General features: G+C 43.8%; 1 protein-coding gene and 1 long non-coding RNA gene across 6 annotated transcripts in view; one reads left to right on the top strand and one right to left on the bottom strand.

Annotated features, from left to right (window-relative positions):
- Positions 1 to 22,386, top strand: part of IGF1R (insulin like growth factor 1 receptor) — a 310,252-nt gene that overhangs the window by 22,808 nt on the left and 265,058 nt on the right. For 2 of the 5 annotated variants that reach the window (XM_058427623.1, XM_058427621.1), the window contains exons 1-2: positions 18,648 to 18,658; positions 20,886 to 20,984. The exons of 2 other annotated variants lie outside the window; for them this stretch is intronic. In XM_058427623.1, coding sequence (XP_058283606.1) covers positions 18,649 to 18,658; positions 20,886 to 20,984 — 109 coding nt within the window. In that variant the 5' untranslated portion in view covers position 18,648. Of the gene's footprint in view, positions 1 to 13,182; positions 13,335 to 18,647; positions 18,659 to 20,885; positions 20,985 to 22,386 lie in introns of those variants that run through there. One more of the 5 variants, XM_058427622.1, reaches the window with a different exon arrangement.
- Positions 14,841 to 18,581, bottom strand: LOC131381170 (uncharacterized). The gene is made up of 4 exons (XR_009209707.1): positions 18,487 to 18,581; positions 18,231 to 18,354; positions 17,186 to 17,335; positions 14,841 to 15,500 (listed from the first exon to the last, which is right to left on the bottom strand). It is a non-coding gene; the product is annotated as an uncharacterized LOC131381170 (long non-coding RNA).

Raw genomic sequence — 22,386 nt, 5'->3', positions numbered from 1 at the left:
TGAGGTGGGAGAATCACTTGAACCTGGGAGGCGGAGGTTGCAGTAAGACAAGATGGTGCCATTGCACTCCAGCCTGAGTGATAGAGCAAGACTCCATCTCAAAAAAAAAAAAAAAAAGTGTAGGCTAGCAAAAGTGCCTACAGTTCAAATGCTTCCATGCTAAACACTGTATTTCTTCTGGTCTCATTTGTGATGAGAGTCATAAAATATTGAGAAATACAAAAACCTTTACAGTTTTATAGGATGATAATGGCCACTCAAATAGTTGTGATGGGTTAACTAATTTGGGCCAATAATAATTTCATTTGTGGTGAATGGATTTTTCCCCCCTAAATACAGGTTCCTAGAAAGTTGAAGCAGTGAATCTGGTGATACTTAATCAGTGATTTCATAAGGGTTCACACAAACGTTTCTGGGTGGGATTCCTAATGTCCAGCTTCCTCTGTGTAGCTCAGTAAGTCTTCTTTGGAGACACCAGCCTACATTGTAAGACTGTCACATGGGAGCATCTTTTTATTTTACTTTCTTAAAAAAATGAGGTCTTGCTTTATTATCCTGGCTGGAGTGCAGTGGTGCGATCATGGCTTACTGCAGCGTTGAACTCCTGGGCTCAAGTGATCCTCTTGCCTCAGCCTCCCGAGTAGTTGGGCTGATAGACACGAGCTACTGCGCCACCTAGCATTTTTGGGGATTATTGTAGGGTCCTTTTGGACCACACATGGTTTTATACTCTATAGCTGATTGATGTACTGGCATGTCAGTGACATTGTGTGTATCATTACACTATTTGGTTAATTGATGTACCAGTGGAATAGCCATCTTCTGGAGGCTCTTGTTGGCATATTTCTCTTAGTGGTGGACTAGCAGTTGTATAGTAAATAGATGATCATTCTCGCTCTGTTTTACCTTTCCTCAGCTGCTCTTCTAGTAAGAAAATAACAGCTCTCTGAGCTGTAGTCTTCTGGAGGCTCTCTCAATAATAGAAATGGAAAGAAAAGACTCAAATCCCTGGGCAGTGACTTTTTAGTTGTTTCATTTGTTTTTAAAGCAGAAAGACCTTTAACTCTTAGTAGCCTTATAGATCATCTTTGAAAACACCTGTGCTTGCATTGAATGGGGCGGTAACCACTGGATTCTCCCATGCTGGGTACATGTTCTGCAGTCACAGACACTCCTGGCCTCACCTTTGGTGGTGAAGGAATCTTTCCAATTTCTGCTGATGGCGTAGTGCTCTTGGGAACTGGGTGCTCTGAATGAGCAGATGGGCAACTGCTTTTTTAAGCCTGCTGTTCATTCTGCAAAATAGTCATTGTGCAAATACCTGATAAGCACCAGGTCTGTGCCAGGTGCTGTATTTTGTATTTTGCATGTCTGAGGCCAGCATCTTTTTTCCCTGTTCCTTTTTCTCCTCATCCAGTGAACTTTCCACTGTGGTTGTAGTTTGTCTGAAAAAGGTTTGGCAAAAATGTACAGCCATGTTTCTCTTGTCTAGAGAAGCTGTCTTAAGGACTTAGACAAGTTTCACTGGCAGAGTGAATGAGTGGTGGCCTCTGAATAGTTGAAATGTTAATGGTATCTATAGGTTCTAGAAAATCTGCGTCTTTAAAAGTCATAGCGATAAAGCCTCAGCTTTTTGAGAGAGTGGGTTTCAGACATTTAAAAATATTACTATATAGGAAATCTGATTGTTGCACTGAAACAGGATTTGTTATCACATCACGGTTTAGACATACCCAACAGGCAAAATTACACTGGTCATGATTGCTTTACATAAAATTTTGGAGTAGAAACTGTTAGCTCCATGAAAGCAAGAACTGTGTTCACTCTTGAATGCCTGCTACCTGCACGTGGTGGATGTTCTGTAAATGTATATTAAAGAAATGGAGGTCCTTAGAGTTCCAAGATCACCGTCAATATCATAACCCTAGGCTTCCTCATCCTTCCAGTTACTTCTCTTCCAGAAGAGCCCATTGCCTCCTTTATATGAGGTCTACAGAGTGTGTTCAGAGGGCTCTTATCATTGATTCAACAATCACGTGTACACATAGCACTAGAATGACTTCACATATTTGACCTGTTTAAAAATAACGTGCAGCTATGACGAACAATGAACCTTTGATTAGGGACACATTTGCCTGCCGCCAGACACTACAAGTATTATGTGTATTGCTTTTTTCAAATTATAATAGTAATAGATGATTATGAGGAGAAAATTAGAAAATAAGTTTTCTGTCTCTCTATAAAAGGAAAATAAAAATTATCCTTAATCTCAAGGTAACCATTGTTAATATTTTGTTGTATTTTCCTGAGATTTTTCCCCCTAAACTTATATGTGTATCTATATATTTTAAAAAATGAAATTAGTAGTATACTACGTACACACATATTGTGAATTTCTGCCCATAACATTATATCTTTATCACCTGGAAGGTGGTCTTTAATGAAATTATTAAAATTAAAATTATTCTATAAATGCTAAATTTAAGTATTTTACAATTTTTTTTTTTTTTTTGGAGACAAAGTCTTGCTCTGTTGCCCAGGCTGGAGTGGAGTGCAGTGGTGCAATCTCAGCTCACTTCAATCTCTGCATCCCAGGTTAAAGCAATTCTCCTGCCTCAGCCTCCCAAATATTTGGGACTACAAGTGCATGCCACCATGCCTGGCAAATTTTTGTATTTTTAGTAGAGATGGGGTTTCACCATGTTGGCCAGGCTGGTCTCAAACTCCTGACCTCAAATGATCTGCCCACCTTGGTCTCCCAGAGGGCTGGGATTACAGGTGTGAGCCACTGTGCCTGGCCCATTTTATAATTTTGATCATTAAAAAATGATGTGATAAAATTGTTGTGTATTGTTGTTGATACGCTACTCTGATTAATTCTTTGGGCTAGATTCCTAAAAGTGGAAAGTAAGGAATAAGAATTGTATTAAGTGTGCATGATCATAGATAAATATTGCCAAAATATTTTGCAGAAAATTCTTAGTTTCAGCTTCCAGAAGCAGTGTCTGTCATCCATACTCCACCAGAATTGAACACTAAATTGAGCCTTGCAATTTTAGCATTTAAAAAGTTGTATCATTTAATATAGAACAGCAGTCTCTTCATTATGATCTTTAATTGCCTTGCTTAGTGAGTTTATACTCAAGTCAAAATCGGTTAATCATGCATATTGATTCCTTGTTTATCTTTTTCTTTTAATTCTTTAATACTTCTAGAATGTATTTGTACTTAAGTGAAGTAAGTTACCTCCTCCTGTTGACAATTTAGTTTCCCCACATTGTGCTGTTTTTTTTCTTCACTGGATTATCTAACAATATCTTTTCTTTGTTTTCTTTCTTTTTTTTTTTTTTTTTTGGTGAGACAGAGTCTCACTCTGTTGCCCAGGCTGGAGTGCAGAGGTGTGATCTCTATTCAGAGCAGCCTCCGCTTCCCCAGTCCAAGTGATTCTACTGCCTCAGCCTCTTAAGTAGCTGGGATTACAGACGTGCGCCACCACGCCTGGCTATTTTTTTATTGTATTTTTAGTAGAGATGGGGTTTCCACATGTTGGCCTGGCTGGTGTTGAACTCCCGGCCTCAGGTGATCCACCCACCTCACCTTCCCAAGTGTTGGGATTACAGACGTGAGCCACTGCGCCCAGCCTAGAGACTCTATTTTATTTTATTATTACTGTTTTTTGTAGACAAAGTCTCACTCTGTTGCCCAGGCTGGAGTGCAGTGGTGCCATCTCGGCTCACTGCAACCTCCACCTCCTGGGTTCAAGCAATTCTCCTGCCTCAACCTCCCGAGTAGCTGGGACTACAGGCATATGCCACCATGCCCGGCTAATTTTTGTATTTTTAGTAGGAATGGGGTTTCACTATGTTGGCCAGGCTGGTCTTGAAATCCTGACGTTGTGATCCGCCTGCCTCGACCTCCCAAAGTGCTAGGATTACAGGCGTGAGCCACTGCTCCTGGCCGAGACTCTATTTTAAAGCTGTCTTCTGCCACTATTTGAAAGCTGTCTTCTCCCACTGATCTGCCTTTTGTTTGTGGTAAAATCATTTTGTCTTAAACATTGTAGCTTCATTATACATGTTAACATCTTCTAGGAAGAATCGCCACTCAGGTTAAAAAAAAAAAAATTTGAAGCACCATTATTTCAGGTGAACTTTGCGTGTGTGTGTGTGTGTGTGTGTTGTTTTGTTTTTGCAATTCTTCTCCGCTACTTTTCCAAAAAAGAAAACACAAATTCATTAGATTTTGTTTGTTAATAAATCAGTTTGGGAGAAAACATTTCCAGATATTTGAATTACTCATTCAAGGACATTTCGTGTTTCTCCATTTACTCAGCTATTATCTATCCATGAAGAAATCACAGAAGGTCATAGAGGTTGTATACTTTTCCTTTTGGGTTATTTCTGGTTAATGAACACTTTTTGTTGCTAATGTAGAAGGAGTCTTTATTCCCCATTGTTTATTTTATATTTAAAAAATTTTTTTAATTAACATCATTTTTTTTTTCATTTCTGAGACAGGGTCTCGCTCTGTTACCCGGGCTGGAGTGCAGTGGTGCAGTCGTGACTCACCGCAGCCTTGAGCTCCTAGGCTCAAGTGATCCTCCACCTCAGCCTCCTGAGTGGCTGGGACTACTGGTTTGCGCCACCATGCCTGGCTAAGGTTTTTCTTTTTCTTTTAGAGGCAGGGTCTTGCTGTGTTGCCCAGGCCGGTCTCAAACTTATGGCCTCAAGTGACCCTCCCACCTTCACCTCCCAAAGTGCTGGCATTTCAGGCGTGAGCCACCGTGCGTGACCTCTCTTGTTTCTCTTAGGTGATTATTGGTTGTGTGTGAGGAAAGCTGTGGTATTTTCTGTACTTACCTTGTATCTACCCAATTTGTTGATTGCTCTTATTCATTATAATAGTCTTTCAGTTGACTCTTCCTAATTTTCTTGTGCCGAGAATCATTGATGACAAATAAGGATAATTTGGTCTCCATTTTTGTGGTACATAATACGTCTTTACTTACCATTAGGTGTGTGTCATTTAGGAATATAAATGGCTGAAAATAACTGAAAGCCTGCCTAATACGGGAGTAGGCCGACAGGGGCTGACTTTTCTCAAGTTCAGGCAGTCTGGAGAGAAGGACTCTGTGGCTGCTGTGAGGTGCTCAAAGAGGGTGTGAGGACTGGGCTCCTGGCTTCTGTTTCTTCATCCTTAGCCTGTGGCTTTTGTCCTCATGAACACAAGACGACCTCCAGGAATTATGTCTGTGTTTCAGGCAGGAAGAAGTTGGGAAGGGATGAAGACAAAAGGCAAAAAAGGCAGAATGACAGGTCAGCAAGTGCTGCTCAGCCAGTAGGCCCTGCTTCTCCTTGGCCAGAACTGAGTTGCATGCAGCTGGCTAGAAGGTGGGAGATGAATGTGGGTATGGCTAGTGGGTTGGGCATGGTGGTTGGGCCAACCAAGCAGGGTTGGTCATAAGGTCTTGCTGCATTAGCCTGCACATCCAGAATTGTTACATGTTGATTACAGGCATATTTGTCCTTTTTTGTCTATATTGTTGATAATGCCTCTGTTTCTCAATATGTAAAGCATCTTTTGGCTTAAGAGGTTTTCATCATGTTGAAGAATTGCCTGTCTTGTTTTCTTGGGTGATTTATTTAGGATGGGTGTTGAATGTCATCAGATGTCATTTTGGCATTCATTTAGATTCAGATGTGGTTGTTACACCTATTAATTGATGTAGGAATAGATTACCTAGTAGTAATCCCTCCTCAAATTCCTGTGTTAAACTATTTTTGGTTGCGGTGGGTGGCTGCTTAAATTCCTAATTAAATTTGGTTTGCTAACATATTCAGATTTTTTAATCTCTTATTTTAAATGAGATAGCTTTACAGTTCTCTTTAGATGCATTCTTTTCCAGATTTTGCTGTCAGGCCTAGGCTAGTTTTGTAAGATGAATTAATGACTTTTCCTTTTTACCTTCTTCTCTGTAACAGTTTTTATAGTGTGGCAATAAACTGTCCTTTCAAGGTTTGGAACAACTCACTTGTTAAATGCCTGGAGGCTGACACTTTAAAAAAAAAAAAGTTTTTGGTTTTGTGTGTGTGCGTGTGTGTGTGTGTGTGTGTTTTAGGCTTCGGTGCAGTGGCATAATCTTGGCCCACTTCAGCCTTGACTTCCCAGGCTCAAGCAATCCTCCCAGCTCAGCCTCCCTGGTAGCTGGGACCACAGGTGCTTGCCACCACACCCAGCTAATTATTTTTTTTGGTAGTTTTTGTAGAGATGGGGTTTTGCCATGTTGCCCAGGCTGGTCTAGAATTACTGGGCTCAAGTGGTCCGCCTGCCTTCGCTTCCCAAAGTGCTGGGATTAACAGGTATGAGCCACCATGCCCGGCGTAAAAAAATGGTTAGTTTTTGTGACAGCTTTAAAAAAGTCTTCCATGGGTATTGGTCTGTTCCAGGTTTCTGGTTCTTTCCTCTGATGCTCTTTTTTTTTTTGAGACAGGATCTCGCTTTGTTGTCCAGGACGGTGTACAGTGGTGCGGTCATGGTTCACCGTAGCCCCAGCCCGCTGGGCTCAAGCAAGCCTCCCACCTCAGCCTCTGGAGTAGCTGGGACCCATACCTGGCTAATTTTTAAATTTTTTGTAGAGACAGAGTCTCGCTGTGTTTCCCATGCTGGTTTTGAACTCCTGGGATCAAGCGACCCTCCTGCCTTGGCCTCCCAAAGTGTTGGAATTACAGGCATGAGCCAGCATGCTGGCCTTCTGGTTCTTTTTAAATCAATTTTAGTAATTTAATAATTTCTATCAAGTCAATTAAAAATTATAGCTCAGTTGTGTGTAGTATTTTCTGTGTGGTGTTATTCCCTATCTGTTTTCTCAGATGTTTTAGTTGCTTTTCTCTCTTAATCTTTATTAGACCTGCCAGAGCTGTGCTTATTTTGTGTCCCCATCCAAATCCAGAATTAATTGTCATGCTCCACATAATGTTTTGGTCAATGGTGGACCTCATCTATAACAGTAGTCCCATAAGATTATAATGGAGCTGAAAACAGTGCTGTCCCCTAGGGATATCGTGTCTGTTGTAGTGCAAGGCATTACTCACATGTTGTGATGCTAGTGTAAGCCTACTGTGCTTCCAGTCAGATAAAAGTGTAGCACATACAATTGTGTATGGTACCTAATACTTGATAATAAACGACCATGTTACTGGTGTATGTATTTACTATGCTGTACTTTTTATTGTTATTTTAGAGTGTACTTATTAAACACAATATTAATTGTAAAATAACTTCAGGCAGGTCCTTCAAGAGGTATCCAGAAGGCATTGTTATCATAGGAGCTGATGGCTCTGCCTGGGTTACTGCCCCTGTAGACTTCCAGTGGGACAGGATATGGAGGTGGAAGGCAGTGACATGGATGATCCTGACCCTTTGTAGGTCTAGGCTAATGTGTGTGTTTGTGTCTTAGTTTTTAACAAAAAAAGTTTAAAAAGTTTAAAAAAAGTTAAAAATAGAAAAAAGCTTATAGAATAAGAATATAAAGAAAATATATACAAGAACCAAAATTTAAGAAAAATAAAGTTTATAAAAGTAAAAAAAAGTTGTGGTTAAACTAAGTTTAATTTATTGTTGAAGAAAGAAATTTTTAAATAAATTTAGTGAGGCCTAGGTATACAGTATTTATAAAGTCTACTGTACACTATAAAGTAGTGTACAGTAATGTCCTCAGCCTTCACATTCACTCACCACTCACTGACTCACCCGGGGGAGCAACTTCCAGTCCTGCAAGCTTTATTCGTGGTAGTACTCCCATATACCTACATATACATATATATACTTTTTTTGAGACAGAGTCTCGCTCTGTCGCCCAGGCTGAAGTGCTGTGGTGCAGTCTCGGCTCACTGCAACCTCCACCTCCCAGGTTCACGCCATTCTCCTGCCTCAGCCTCCTGAGTAGCTGGGACTACAGGCGCCTGCCACCACGCCTGGCTAATTTTTTGTATTTTTAGTAGAGACGGGGTTTCACCGTGTTAGCCAGGATGGTCTCAATCTCCTGACCTCGTGATCCACCCGCCTTGGCCTCCCAAAGTGCTGGGATTACAGGCGTGAGCCACTGTGCCCGGCCTTTTGTTTCGTTTTTAAGAGACAGGGTCTAGCTCTGTCACCCAAGCTGGAGTGCAGTGGCGTGATTATAGCTCATTGCAGCCTTGAGCTCCTGGGCTCAAGTGATTCTGTTGTGTCAGCCTCCCCGAGTAGCTAGAACTACAGGCTTGTGCCACCACACTTGGCTAATTTTTGTTTTTTAATTTTTTTGTAGAAATGGGATCTCACTATATTGCCTAGGCTGGTCTTGAACTCTTGGTGTCAAGCAAGTGCTTGGCCTCTGAAGTACTGAGATTATGGGTGTGAGCCTGGCCATATGTACTTTTTTTTTTTTTTTAATCCTTCTTACTATATTTTTATTGTACCTTTTCTATGTTTAGGTATGTTTAAATACACACATACTTACCATTGTGTTACAACTGCCTGCAGTATTCAGTGCAGTAACACACTGCAGGTTTGCAGGTCGGTAGCCTAGGAGTAATAGGCTATACTGTATAGCCTAGGTGTGTAGTAGGCTATACCATTGAGGTGTAAGTATACTATGATCACACAATGATGAAATCACCTAACTGCATTTCTTAGAATGCATCCCCGTCATTAAGTGATACAGAACTCTGCTTCTTTAAGCCTCTGTAGCACTTTGGTTATGTTAGGATTCTGTCTCTTTACAAGTCTGCTTTGCTGATTGATTGTGACATCTTGAGGGCAGCTGCTCTACTTTCTGCCTGCACCTTGTTTCGCATGTCTACCTGGCGCATGACATGTACACCTTGTTGTTTAATTCTTGCTTCTCTGCTTGTGTCTTTGCATTCACCACCAGCTATTCTGATAGTTATCACGAGGTTTTCATTGATTGTAGTCTCGTGCAATGGGTGTAGGTAATGGGTAGCCTTATGGAGGAGAAAATGCTTACCTATTTGGGTTCATTCCAAGGAGTAGTTCAAGGATAAACCTCTAAATTTAGGGAGTGCTGTAATTTGCTGGATATGTGAGCCATAGAAGACAGCTTGGATGGCATCTGATGCTTCCTGGCTGCAGGGATGGAGGCAGCAGACCCTCCTGCCTGGGGTGGTTGGATGCCATCCCTGTCGGGGGCTCATGCTCCAACCTCAGGGCTATTCTTGGGGGAGCTATGACATGGCTTTCATAAAAACTCAGTGGAATTTTACCCTGTGTATTAGTAAAGGTGAGTCTGGTTCAGTTGCTTTGATTCAAAAATTCTGTTCGTATCTCTGCTTTAGACCTGCATCAGGCTAATACTTGAATTTAGGGCTGTCCCTGGTGTCATCTGAGTTATTGTTTGCTATGTGTGACCAAGGAGATGGTCACTCTTCAGGATGGGTGGGTGGAGAGGAGAAATGCTGTGATTTCTGTTGGGTCATGTGAAATCAATTTGGAATGTGGATGGGGCCCTTATACTTTTTCTTTTGAGCGTAGTGATTTTCTGTGTAGGGTAGAGAGCGATTAGGAAGGAATTCACCACCCTTAGGTCCTCAGGCATAGGGTCTTCTAGGGGCAGGACTGATGAATGAACAGCAGGGTGGATGGAGCAGAACCGTTGAAACCTTCAGGGCCTGCCACCGTTATTTGGTCACAGGAAGCGTTCAGTGGTGAACTTGTTTGAAATGATTTTGAGTAACTTCCACCTCCTAAATCATATTAGGACTCTTTGGTCTCCTACGGTTATCTGAGTTGTTTTCCAGGAGGAGCTGGGAAGGTACCAGGAGAAAGATGACTGCCCCTCTCATGTTTGCTGAGGGTGTTCCTGTAAGGTGAGCTAGTGTTCCTTTTAGGGCCCATGGAGACCGACCTTCACATTGAAGAAGCGTATCTGTGCTCCGAGATGTTTTCATGGGGAAAGGTGTCAGATGTAATTATAAAAGGAGTCTTTCACTTTAAATCCTGTAGTTGATTTAGAAATATTGGAGGTTTAATTGAAGAGCTTGTCTACATTTTTACATTTTCCTTAGGCACACAGAAACTAATATCTTTCTCTGGGTTGCCTTTTTTTTTTGGAGACAGAATCTTACTCTGTTATCCAGGCTGGAGTGCAGTGGCGTGATCTCGGCTCACTGCAGCCTCTGCCTTCCGAGTTCCAGCGATTCTCCTGCCTCAGCCTTCCGGCTAGCTGGGATTACAGGCACGTGCCACCATGCCTGGCTAATTTTTGTATTTTTAGTAGAGATGGGGTTTCACCATGTTGGCCAGGCTGGTCTGGAACTCTTGATCAGGTGATCCACCCTCCTCAGCCTCCCAAAGTGCTAGGATTACAGGCGTGAGCCACCACACCAGGCCTGTGTTGATTTTTAAATTCATACCTACTGTCTCATTTGGGTCTCAAATGTGATCAGTGGTTGTACTTTTCTTGCTATGCATTTAAGTTGGAGCAGGCTCCGGGGCACCACTTCGCTCCCCAGAGTTGGTTAACCCCTCATATCAGTGACCTCCCTATGTCACAGTGTATCTCATGTGCACTGCTAGATATTCTGATCACACAGTGCTGAGATTACTGGTTTCTCTCCCTTTCTCTTTCTGTGGTTATAGGGATTCTTTAAGGGCCAGAAACATGTTCTTGGTTTCCATAGGATCTGACAAAGTGCATGGCATAAGTAGGTGTTCATCAAAAGAGGTGGAATAAGGTTGATATCAAGGGTTTTAAGAGAGATCTGACTAGTTTGGGTGTGTGACTTAAAAAGCAGATATAGTGCCTTTTCACGGATTCACCTCCATGATTCCTCAAGTGGTCTCGCTGTGTTTATTTTAGGATTCCAAAAGTAAAGTGTGCTGTTCCGAGTCTTTCACAATCTGATATTCTCCAGTTCTGTTAAGTCTCCTCCTTTAGTCCCATAATTGGGGGCTGTTTCTGCTCGGAAGGCCAGGAAGTTGCTGGGAAGTCTGCTGGGCTTTGCAAAGGGACTTTTGCTTGTGTGGGCATTGCCCAGTTGTGTTACAACTTGTTTACAGCCATTGGTTTTTAAGGGATGAGGTAATCTTAGCTCAGCTTAGTGTAATACACAACAGTTTTGTTTATTGAGAAAATCATTGTCTGTTAAAGTTTTTCAGATGTTAGAGATGTTATTAATTGCAGTAAAGTGGGTATCCTCTTATATAAGTGCATCTGACAAGCCCATTTCACAACTACATCTCATCAGTCACAGTTGGATGGCAAGGTTTATTGTTTAAAGTTTTCATTTTTTCTTTTTTTAAGTTGGGAAAGGAAGACAGATGGTTTCAGAAGCCAAGAAAGGGCACAAAGGCATGGGTATTTGGAAATCTGGACATAATTCACCATTCTTCTTAATTTTTTCTGATCTCTAAGACACTGAGACAGCTGTTAATTGAATTGCTTGTTCACAGTATTTGAGATGTAATGAAATATGAATGTCCTAATCACCTGGCGGGCGTAGATCTTTGGGATCCTCCTGGAGGCTTAGTAGGGCTGCCCTGAGCAGTATTGTCTTCTCCAGCTGGGCCTCTGAGCTGTACCATGTGCCCGTGCTCAGCCTCAGTCCATCCCTCAGCCAGTTGTTAAATCACTTTGGACGTGTGACAGCCTCAACATGTCACAGCTTTAAAAGTTCAAATTTTAAAAAGGTAAGGAAATGATCTCCTAGTGAGACAACTTCTGCCTAAAAAATAAAAGCTTCTAAGACATAAATTCTGTGTTATGAACAACTTGCAATTTTCATAGTTTTCAGTTTTAGCTCTGGCAGCCTCTATGATAGATCTTAAATATGTTTATCACAGCTGGAAAAATGTTTTATTGTCATCTTTGTTTATCATGATATGCCACCTACTCTGGTTGTGTCTTATAACTGTAGCTCTGTGGGTTTTTTTGTTTGTTTTATGCTTGCTAATGGGGGAGGTGGGGGATGGGGGCTGATGAATATAAATGATACCTAGAAATTGAAATAGGAAAAAAAAATGTATTCAGCCAGTACTCTTTCCAGGTTATAGCTAAACGTCAGTTGGCAACCTCCATGCTGTGGTTTATTGAGTAACACTTAATACTTAGCACAGCACTCAGTGAAGATCTTTTATGGCGTTTTCTGAATGTTATACAAACATAACTAAAGCTTATCCAGATGAGGACAGGGACCTTTCTTGCCTTCTTTTTTAAATGGAGCAAAATTTGGCCACTGGGTTGCTGCAGATGAGAGAGTAGAATGAGAAAGGCAGTCAGTGGGAGACCCTCTGTGTGCTGAGAGAACGCATGTGGGATTTGGCTTCAGGAAGTCTGGGCTTGCATTCTATCCAGCGCTAATATTTAGTGAGTGTGATTTGGGCAAATTATTTAGTCTCCCCGAGCTTCAGGATGTTTGAAACTTTGTGAGGAGTCTGACCCCACACTGTAGGCTCCCTCCATGTATATATTTCTTCTTTCTTTTCCTTTTTTTTTTTTTTTTAAATTTTTGAGATAGTGTCTTGCTCTGTAACCCCAGTTGGAATGCAGTGGCATGGTCACGGCTTACTGCAGCCTCAACCTCCCAGGCTCAAGGGATCCTCTTGCCTCTCAGCCTCCTGAGTAGCTGGGGTCACAGGTATGTGCCATCATGCCTGGCTAATTTTTAACATTTTTTGTAGAGATGGGGTCTCACTATGTTACCCAGGTTGCACTCAAACTCCTGGACTCAAGCAGTCCTCTCCCTCCAGCCTCCCAAAGTTCTGGGATTACAGGCATGAGCCACCATGCCTGGCTGGAACTGTTGGTTTTTAAGAAGAATGATGCTGTGCTTGCGTTTACAGTCATATCACCATACTTCCTGGAAAGTGGATGAACACGTTGGATGGTAGATGTTGAGTTCTTTAGATGCCTAGATGCTTAGATGCTTTTTGTGGGTTCTTACTGGGGCTGCAACTTACTAGAGGACAGAACCCAACTTCTGCTTGCTTAGTGTGGGGAGGTTAATAATAATCTAGGGCACCAGCTTCCCAGTGGGTTTCCATCCTCAGTCTCCTCCAGCCCAGTCTACTCTCTGTTACCCAGCTGGGCACCTCTTCCTCTGTGTCCCTTTGGTATCTTCCCAGTGGCTCTTTCCCTGACTGGCTCAGACCATGTGTATATCTGTGCATTGTCTGTCCAGGGTCCCTCCAAAGATGCCTCTGTGGGCCGGGCCCCTGGTGGTGCTTCCTCCAGATGATGGTTGAAGATGGAACAAGAGTGTGCAAGAACACCAGCATGCTTCCAGTATTCAGGGCTAGCAGCAGGTCCCAGGCATCAGCGGCTCAACACTCCACCTCAGGTAGCCTGATTACCCAGCCTTGGAGCCACAGCCTCCTTGGATGGTGTGGCAGCTGTCAGTGTCTGAAACCATTTTGAACTTTAAAGGGTGGTGTCAGACAGCAGCTATTGAGTCTACTTAAAAGAATTTTTTTAAATGTATAAGTTCAGTGGCATCTTAAGTACATTCACATTGTTGTGCAACCATCACCACCATCCATCTCCAGAACTTGTTCATTTTCCCAAACTGAGACTCCATATCCGTCAAACAACTCCCCATTGCCTTTTTCCCCTAGTCTCTGGCAACCGCCACTCCGCTTTGTCTGTAAATTTGACTATCTAGATACCTCATGTAAGTGGAATCGTATACTGTTTGTCCTTTTGTGACTGGCTCATTTTATGGGCATAATGTCCTCAAAGTTCATTCAGGTTGTAGCATGTGTCCAGAATCTCCTTCCTTTTTAAGGCCCAATAATATTTAATAATATATGTATGTGTGATAACACATTGATATAATGTCCATTACCACATGGTATATATGCTTATCCATTTGTCTGTTGATGGACACTTGAGTTGCTCCCCCGCTTTGGCTACTGTGAATAACATGGCTATGATCATGGATATACAAATATTTCCTTGAGTCTTTCAGTTCTTTTGGGTATATACCCAGAAGTGGAATTGCTGGATCATATGGCAGTTCTATTTTTAATTTTTTGAGGAACCACTGTACTGTTTTCCATGTAGACTGCATAAGAATTCCAATTTTTCCACATCCTTGCCAACATTTATTTTGTTTTTAAATTTTATTTTTTTATAGTAGCTATCCATTCTAATGGATATGAGGTGGTATCTCATTATGGTTTTGATGGGACTTTTGAGTTTTAGCAAATATCAATGAAGTATTTAATTTTTCTTTTTTTTTTTCTTAGAGACAGGATCTCACATTGTTGTCCAGGCTGGAGTGCAGTGATGTGATCATAGTTCACTGCAGTCTCAACCTCCTAGGCTCACGCGATGCTCCCCCCTAAGCCTCCTGAATGGATGGGACTATGTTCCTGCGCCATCACTCCTGGCTAATTTTTAAATTTTTGTGGAGATGCGGTCTTGATATATTTTCTAGGCTGGTCTGGAAGTCCTAGCCTCAAGCAGTTCTTCCACCTGAACCTCCCAAAGTGCTGGGATTATAGGTGTGAGCCACCGCGCCTGGCTTATTAAATTTTTATGAGTATGAATTCACTTAAAAGCTGAAGGTTTTGAGAAAAGAGGGAGCATGTGAAAAAACCTAAAGGTTTTGGGAGGAGGAGAAGGAAGAGAGGGAGCATGTGAACAAGGGCAACTGATTACTTCCTTGTCATTCATTTGCCCAGTGTTTACTAAGCACCTGCTGTTTCTCACACCTGTGCTGGTTTGGCTCTTGTGAAGTACAGTAAATACAGTGCAGTTCCAGCTGCGCATGGGATCACAGTCCAGTAGGTAAGTGAATGCCTAAACTTAAGAGAAATTAGTGCAGTCGGGGTCCTGTGGCAGTGAAGGGGTGAGTCTGCACCCAGGCGAGTGTTAAAGGCCTGGCCTAGAGAAGATGGGTGTTTTGATGGAAGGAGCTGCTGGGAAGCATGTGTACTCAGTGACTTGGAGTTTAGAAACCTCAGTTCGCTCCATGTCTTGTCCTTGGTAAAGGAATATCGGGAGCTGAGACTGGATGTATTGACACAGGTCAAATCACAGAGTCTTAGGCCATTTCAAGGAGGTTGGATTTTTCTCTGGAAGGCACAGGGAGGTTTTGAAGGACTTAATGCAGAAGAATGGGCACTGTCAGGTTTGTGGTTTGGAAAGTCCGCCTTGGTAGTAGGGTGGAGGGTGCATTATGGAGGGCTAGACCAGGGCCCAGCCCCCAGCGAGATGCTGTGTGGTAACCAGGGGAGAGAGAGGTGGTGGCGTTAGAAGCCACGACTTGGCATAGAAGCCAAAGCATCCCCAGGTTGTCATTGTGTAATTAATGGTTAAGTTGGGACAAGAAATAAAGCTCTTAGAAGTGTCCAGCTGTAGAGCTCTCTGCCTCTTTTTATCTTCAGATTTTTGTCTTTGCCATCTCTGGCCTCCAGTGGAAGGCGGAAGTTACTTATCTCCTTGCTGGAAAGCAGGGCTCCTCATGATTGCCAGCTCCTGTTTGGTAGTGGTCCTGGAGTGCCTGTGGAAATGGGATACTTGGTACCACTTACCTTGGGGCTTTGCTTCTGAATTGCAGTGGCGTCTTGTGCTCTGTGGTTTGTAGCATGGAACAGTGGCTGATGGGCGGGGAGTTTGAGTCCCAGTGATTGAGGCCCCCTGCCTGCCTGCACCTTACTGAAGGAAGGACATGGTGGCTTCACAGTGTGCTCTCTGGTGATCTGAACCTAGATTCTTGTTTCACGAGTAGGGGGCAGGGTTTTGGATTAAGCCCTGGCCAGCCCTGGCCCAAATTCTTAGTGTCAGTAGTATAGTTCTCCCACCACCCCCTTCTCTCCCCCTCCCGTTTTCCCTCCCTCCCATTTTCTCCCCCTCCCCTTCTCTCCTACTCTCCTTCCTCTCCCACTCTCCCTCCTCTCTCTGCCTTTCACTTCCCCCCACACACTCTCCCCACCCCCAACTTTCTCTCTTCGACTCACCACACACACCTGTGTGTGTGTGTGTGTGTGATGGCACTGTTATTTCATGTATATACCTTTCCCTAGCGTTGGCACATACGGGAATGCTATTACAATGCTTTCGTTGGGGGTCCGTGCTAACCACTGCTGAGTGTGCTGCATGTTTTCTAGAAAACCCTGCTTAGCAGCATGAGACCAGAGCTCTCCACCTTGCCATTAGCTGGTGGGAGAATTTTGAGAAAGTCACCCAATCGCTCCAGTCCTCATTTTTTTTTTTTTTAATCTGTAAAATGGTATCACAGATGCTTATAGCTCAAGACTAGTTGATGAGGGTCTGTGACTCACTCAAAAGGCCCTGTAGATGGGGTTCAGAGGACTTTTGGAAATGGCGTGCAAACTCTTTCTAAGTGTATTTTTTTTGGAGAAAGGGCCCAGCTTTTTATCAGACATCCTGAGAGATTCAGGATCTAAAAAATAAACCCTGATTAATCTTGGAAGCCTCTTTTTACGCAGTATGCTTTGATTCATCAGTGTATGCATGTGGACGGGCTCTCAGATGGCCTCATGTTTCTCCTCCTCCCTCTGTGTGGCGGGTGACGACTTTGGCTGCCCAGATGTTAACATTAAGTAAGCAGAAGCTCAGTCAGTGTTAGCAAAATTAAATCACTCTGCAAAAATCAATGTTAGTGAAATTAAATCACTTGATCTTAAAAGCAGCATGAAATGGCAGTTTTTCATCTTCATTGTGCTGTTTTCCCTCTCTAGATATCTTGCAGATTTTTTTTGGTTGCTTGGTTGGTTTTTGGCGTCCTGTTCAAGGACAAGCAGCTTTGGACAGTTGCACTACTTTTTTATTTCATTTTTTGATGGAGTCTCCCTCTGTCACCCAGGCTGGGGTACAGTGGCATGGTGTCAGCTCACTGCAACCTCTGCCTCCCAGGTTCAAGCAATTCTCCTGTCTCAGCCTCCCAAGTAGCTGGGATTACAGGTGCCTGCCACCACACTCGGCTAATTTTTATATTTTTAGTAGGGACAAAGTTTCATCATGTTATTCAAACTCCTGACCTCAAGCGACCTGCCCACCTTGGCCTCCCAAAGTGCTGGGATTACAGGCGTGAGTCACTGTGCCCAGCCAGTTGCACTACATTTTTTTAGATGCCATGGTTGAGGATTCAGGGGTTTGTCATAGATTGATTAATCAGAAAGTATTAATCTAAAGTATTAGAATATATTTATTGCAGGCAGAGACCTTGCATAGTTTAAAGATGACTCAGAAGGCACATTAGGTTCTTGCCTTGCCACACTTTGCTGCCATCACAGATGGATATGAGTTGCCCCCTTATATAGATCTTTCAGGATGCCCCAGTGGAGAACAGCATTGATGTTGAACAGAACCTGTCTGATGGAGAGACACCAGCGTTTCAGCCAATGGTGTGAGTGAGGGCAGGGGCCACCCACCTCTGAGGGCGCTTGCTCTCTCACACTGTCCTCACGCTGCCGGCAAAGGAGGGGGACCCTGTGCCATCACAGCCATAGAAGCAGAATTCCAGAATGTGGGCTCCTTTGGGTGTGGTTTGGGGGTCAAGGAGATGGAGCAGGTAAGGAATGAACTTTGAGGATTTATGATCATTTTCATGATGATAATGATTTAAAAACCTGCTTGGCTGGGCATGGTGGCTCAGGCCTGTAATTCCAGCACTTTGGGAGACTAAGGAGGATTTCTTGAGTCCAGGAGTTCAAGACCAGCCTGGGCAACATAGTGACACCCCCATCTCTACAAAAAAATTAAAAAATTAGCCAAGCATGATGGTGTGCACCTGTAGTCCCAGCTACTCAGGAGGCTGAGGCAGGAGGATCCCTTGAGCCTAAGAGGTCAAGGCTACAGTGAGCCATGTCTGTGCCACTGTGCTCCAACTTGGGTGACAGAGCAAGGCCCTATCCCAAAACAAAAACAAAAACACATGCTTATGGTAGGAAATTAAAACAGGAGGTAAGGAGTAAACATGCCAGGCCCTTCCTCCTCTCCTCTGACTCTTCCTTCTTCCACCCTGCTTCCCAAGGGTAAGCTTTGCAGATACTCCCTATGCAAGCAAAAATGCTATTCTTAGCCGTCGTTTAAACACAGATTTGCAATTTGTGGTTTTTCATTTTAATAAATCTTGGCTCTCTTCCTACAGCAGAATGATCTTTGTTTTTAAAATGATTTTAAGTATACAATTAATACGTGAATGTATGTTTCTTATGGAAATTAGAACAATACACGGTTACAGAGTAGAAGGTGATAGGTGATGTACCTCATCCTCTCCTCTTCCTGCTACTCTGTGAGTCTGCTTCACTCCCCAGAAGGAACTACTGGCCCATCAGCATGTCTCCTTCCAGGCATTTTTTCCATGTGTTTATGTCCACCTGCATAAGAAACTGGGGGCGGCAGGGTGGGGCGGTGTTGGTAGGTCAGGCAGAAGCAAGCCACAGAGCAGTAAGGGTACTTTTTTAAAAAACATTTAAATAGATCCCTGTTGTCCTGTGGCTTACATGCTCATACATACTCACTCTTTCTTTAAATAAACTTTTTCTTTTAGAATAGTTTTAGATTTACAGAAAAGTTGCCATGATAGTCCAGAGAGTTCCCATGTACCTCTTAACAGCTTCCCCTCTGTTAACATTCTATGTCACCATGGTAATTTGCCACAACTAAGGAACCAGCATTACTCCATGACTGTCGGTGAACTAAACTAAGACTTTCTTTGGATTTTACCAGTTTTACCCAATGTTCCTTTCCTGGTTCAGGATCCTGTGCAGAATAGCACATCACAGCACATTACATTTAGCTGTCTCCTTCACCTCTTCTGGTCTGTGACAGGGTCTCAGACTTTCCTTGTCCTTAGTGACTTTGACAGTTTTGAGGGACACTGGCCAGGTTTTGTGCATACTGCCTCTTAATTTGGAGTTGTCTCATGGTTTTCTTCTTCTTCTTTTTTTTTTTTTTTTGAGACAGAGTCTCACTCTTGTTTCCCAAGCTGGAGTGCAATGGTGCAACCTCAGCTCACTGCAACTTCTGCCTCCCGGGTTCAAGCAATTCTCCTGCTTCAGCCTCCTGAGCTGGGATTACAGGTGCCTGCCACCACACCCAACTAATTTTTGTATTTTTAGTAAAGATGGGGTTTCACCAGGTTGGGCAGGCTGGTCTCGAACTCCTCACCTCAGGTGATTGCCCGCCTTGGCCTCCCAAAGTGCTAAGATTACAGGCGTGAGCCACCATGCCCAGCCCATGGTTTTCTTATGGTTAGTCTGGGACCGTGGGTTTTTGGGAGCAAGACCACAGAGCTGAAATGCCCTCCCTTCAATCATTTGTCAGCATGACTTATCACCATTGTTGTTAACCTTGACCACCTGGATGAGGCAGTGTATGTGTTGGGACATATATCTATTTGCCCCACCAACATGAGAGTTGGATCTCTAGAAGAGGAGTCACTGTTCAGAGGTTATAGGCATTTCTATTTTTTGGTAGATGTTGTCCTCCAAAATGGCTGTACACATATGCTCCTCCCAAAAGTAGGAGAGTGCCTGTTGCCCCATGTCCTCACTCAAGCTTGGTGTTATTAGATTGGTAATTTTTTTCCTGTGAATCTGTTAAGTTAAAAATATTTCTTTAAAAATATTTCCTTGGCCAGGCACAGAGTGGCTCATGCCTGTAATCCCAGCACTTTGGGAGTCCGAGGTGGGCAGATCACTTGAGCTCAGGAGTTCAAGATCAGCCTGGGCAACATGGCGAAACCCTATCTCTACCAAAAATACAAAAAATTAGCTGGGCATGGTGGTGCTTGCTTTTGGTCCCAGCTGTTTGGGAGGCCAATGTGGGAGGATCACTTGAGCCCAGGAAGTTGAGGCTACAATGAGCCGAGATCGTGCCACTGCCCTCTAGCCTGGGTGACAGCGTGAGACCCTGGCTCCAAAGAAAAAAAGAAGATTGATTGAGATAGGGTCTTGTTCTGTTGTTCAGGCTGGAATGCAGTGGTGTCATCATCATAGTTTATTTACTGTAGCCTTGAACTCTTGGGCTCAAGCGGTCCTGCTCCTTCGGCCTCCCAAAGTGCTGGGGTTATAGGCATGAGCCACTATGCCCAGCCAAGCTAAAAATATCTTAGTTTGCATTTCTCTAATTGTCAGAAGTATATTTACTATACCCTGGAAACCTTATGTAAGATGATGGTGATTTTGGACTTTCCAGTAACATTTGGAAACTCTGTTTAATACCAAGCTCTGGTTAACAATATAAACAAAATAGGGGTCTACCCTCAAGGAATCAAAGCCATTATGTAAAAGCTCTTTCCCACAACACCTACCTGAGATACTACTGTCCTTGGTCATATGCCCCAGCATTTAAAAATGGAGTTAGTGAGAGTCTGTTATTTACCACCTGATACATTGGTAAGAGCCTCTTGATGGTATGGGGACATCAGTAGGGAGGATATAGACATAGCCACCCCTGCCCTCGATACTAGGGGCCTCAGGGTGGGGTAAGCCTGGGTGGGAGGTATGAGTGGTGGAGCAGTGGGAGACCCTGGATCCTTAGTCTCCAGCGTGATTGCATTTTGCCAAGGCTTTGTCCCATGTCCCTTTGTCCCATGTTCCATTTGCCCATGGTGTTGCCTAGAGAGCATGGAGGGGCTGGTGGAGCATGCTCTGTGGTTCCCTAACCCAGGGCTGTGTGGGGAGAGCTTGCAGCTCCCAGCTGTGGCTGGGAGACCTGTTTGGTCTTGGAAGCTGGGTCCTGGATGAGCAGAATGAGGCAGGCATAGAGGTGATGTTGGCTACGGGCAGGGGAGCGTTTGCTTTGCCTCGGAGTAGTGCCAGTTCCATGTAGGGGGACAGGATTTACCACCCCATTGTGGGGATTTGAGACTTTGGGTTTTATTTTCCTTTACACCTTGAGCTTTGTTCTGCAGCAGGTCCCTGGGAAGACTGGTCCACAAAGCTGCTGAATGGGGCTGCTGTCCAGCAGCCCTGCCTCCTGCTGCAGAATGCAGAGGACGCTGTAGACTTACCTGGTGGGTGCCTGGGGATTTCTGCCTCCCTGGTGCACTGGGCACAGCGGCTTGCCTGCCTTTTGGGTCATCTCCACCTCCCAGGGATGTTTTTGTTTGAATGACCTCCTGTTTTGTTTGTTTTTGGAGACGGAGTCTTGCTCTGTCACCCAGGCTGGAGTGCAATGGCATGATCTCTGCTAACTGCAACCTCCGCCTCCCGGGTTCAAGTGATTCTCGTGCTTCAGCCTTCTGAGTAGCTGGGACCTCAGGTGTATGCCACCATGCCACGCTCATTTTTGTATTTTTAGTAGAGATGGGGTTTTACCATGTTGGTCAGGCTGGTCTTGAACTCCTGGCCTCAAGCAGTGCGCCTGCCTCAGCCTCCCTAAGTGCTGGGATTACAGGCGTGAGCCACCGTGCCCAGCCTGACCTTCTGTCTTCTGTTTTTGCCCACTGTCAAGGGTAGACTTCTTCAAGGCTGAACTTGTGCTATCCTAAAGAGGAGTAATGGGAGACATTTCTGACTTTGTCAGTGTGCTGCTTGGCAGCACCTGCCTCGTTTCTGGTGACCATTTGGAAATGTGTCCTTTATCTGGTACCAAGGAGCATTTACGTTGATCCCTTTGCACTTAATTGGCATACTTTTATTCCTCTGGATTTTTTTTTTAAAGCATAATTGGTCTTGTCTACATGATGTAACATGCTGCTGACTTTCAAGCAAATTAACAGAGTTCATGCTGAAGCGCAAGGGTGCAGGGAAACAAAATTGGAGGGTTATTAAAGGGGTGAGGCGGCTCCTCAAAGATGTCACTGCACCATTCATTCACGTGTTCCTGGCCCATAGCAGGCTCATTAATCCTCCACGACAATCCATTAGCATGCCTGTCAGCCCTTCAGAGAAGATGAGCCATAGGAAGGCTTAGGGACCCCCACTTGGACTGCTGTGTGGCTCTGTGAACATCCCCATCTTCCTGGAGTGATGTGGTTGTGGCAGCCTGACTTTCCCCATTTTTTTTTTTGGACCTCAGCCTCCAGTGCTCCTGGGCCAGACTCAGGGTGGGGGGATGCAGGTGCCAGTGACTGACACTTGGCCCCTCACACTTCACTGCCTGGTTTGCTTTAAAGGCAGGGGTTGCTCATGTTTGTCTGAGCTCTCCATCTGTTTGAGAATTATATTGTTCTCAACTGGAACTTGTAAAAGAGAAAAAAATGTACTTCTCTATTTCCATGGAAGAATGTATAGATTTTCTGGTGGGGTGGAAACTTTCTTTGCATGAAGGGATCTTTGTGTGATCTGAGCATCAGCACTGAATAAAGAATGGGTGCACCGAAGTCGGGGAGGCCGACTTTCCTGTGGCTTGCTGGGGAAAGTTTGAACTGTGTGTAAGCAGTGCGTGGAAGGAAAGCTAAGTGTGGAGATAAC

The sequence above is a fragment of the Hylobates moloch genome, unplaced genomic scaffold, assembly GCF_009828535.3.
Source record: "Hylobates moloch isolate HMO894 unplaced genomic scaffold, HMol_V3 SCAFFOLD_14, whole genome shotgun sequence".
In the NCBI taxonomy this organism is placed as follows: domain Eukaryota; kingdom Metazoa; phylum Chordata; class Mammalia; order Primates; family Hylobatidae; genus Hylobates; species Hylobates moloch.
This window is presented reverse-complemented; position numbering and strand designations above follow the sequence as displayed.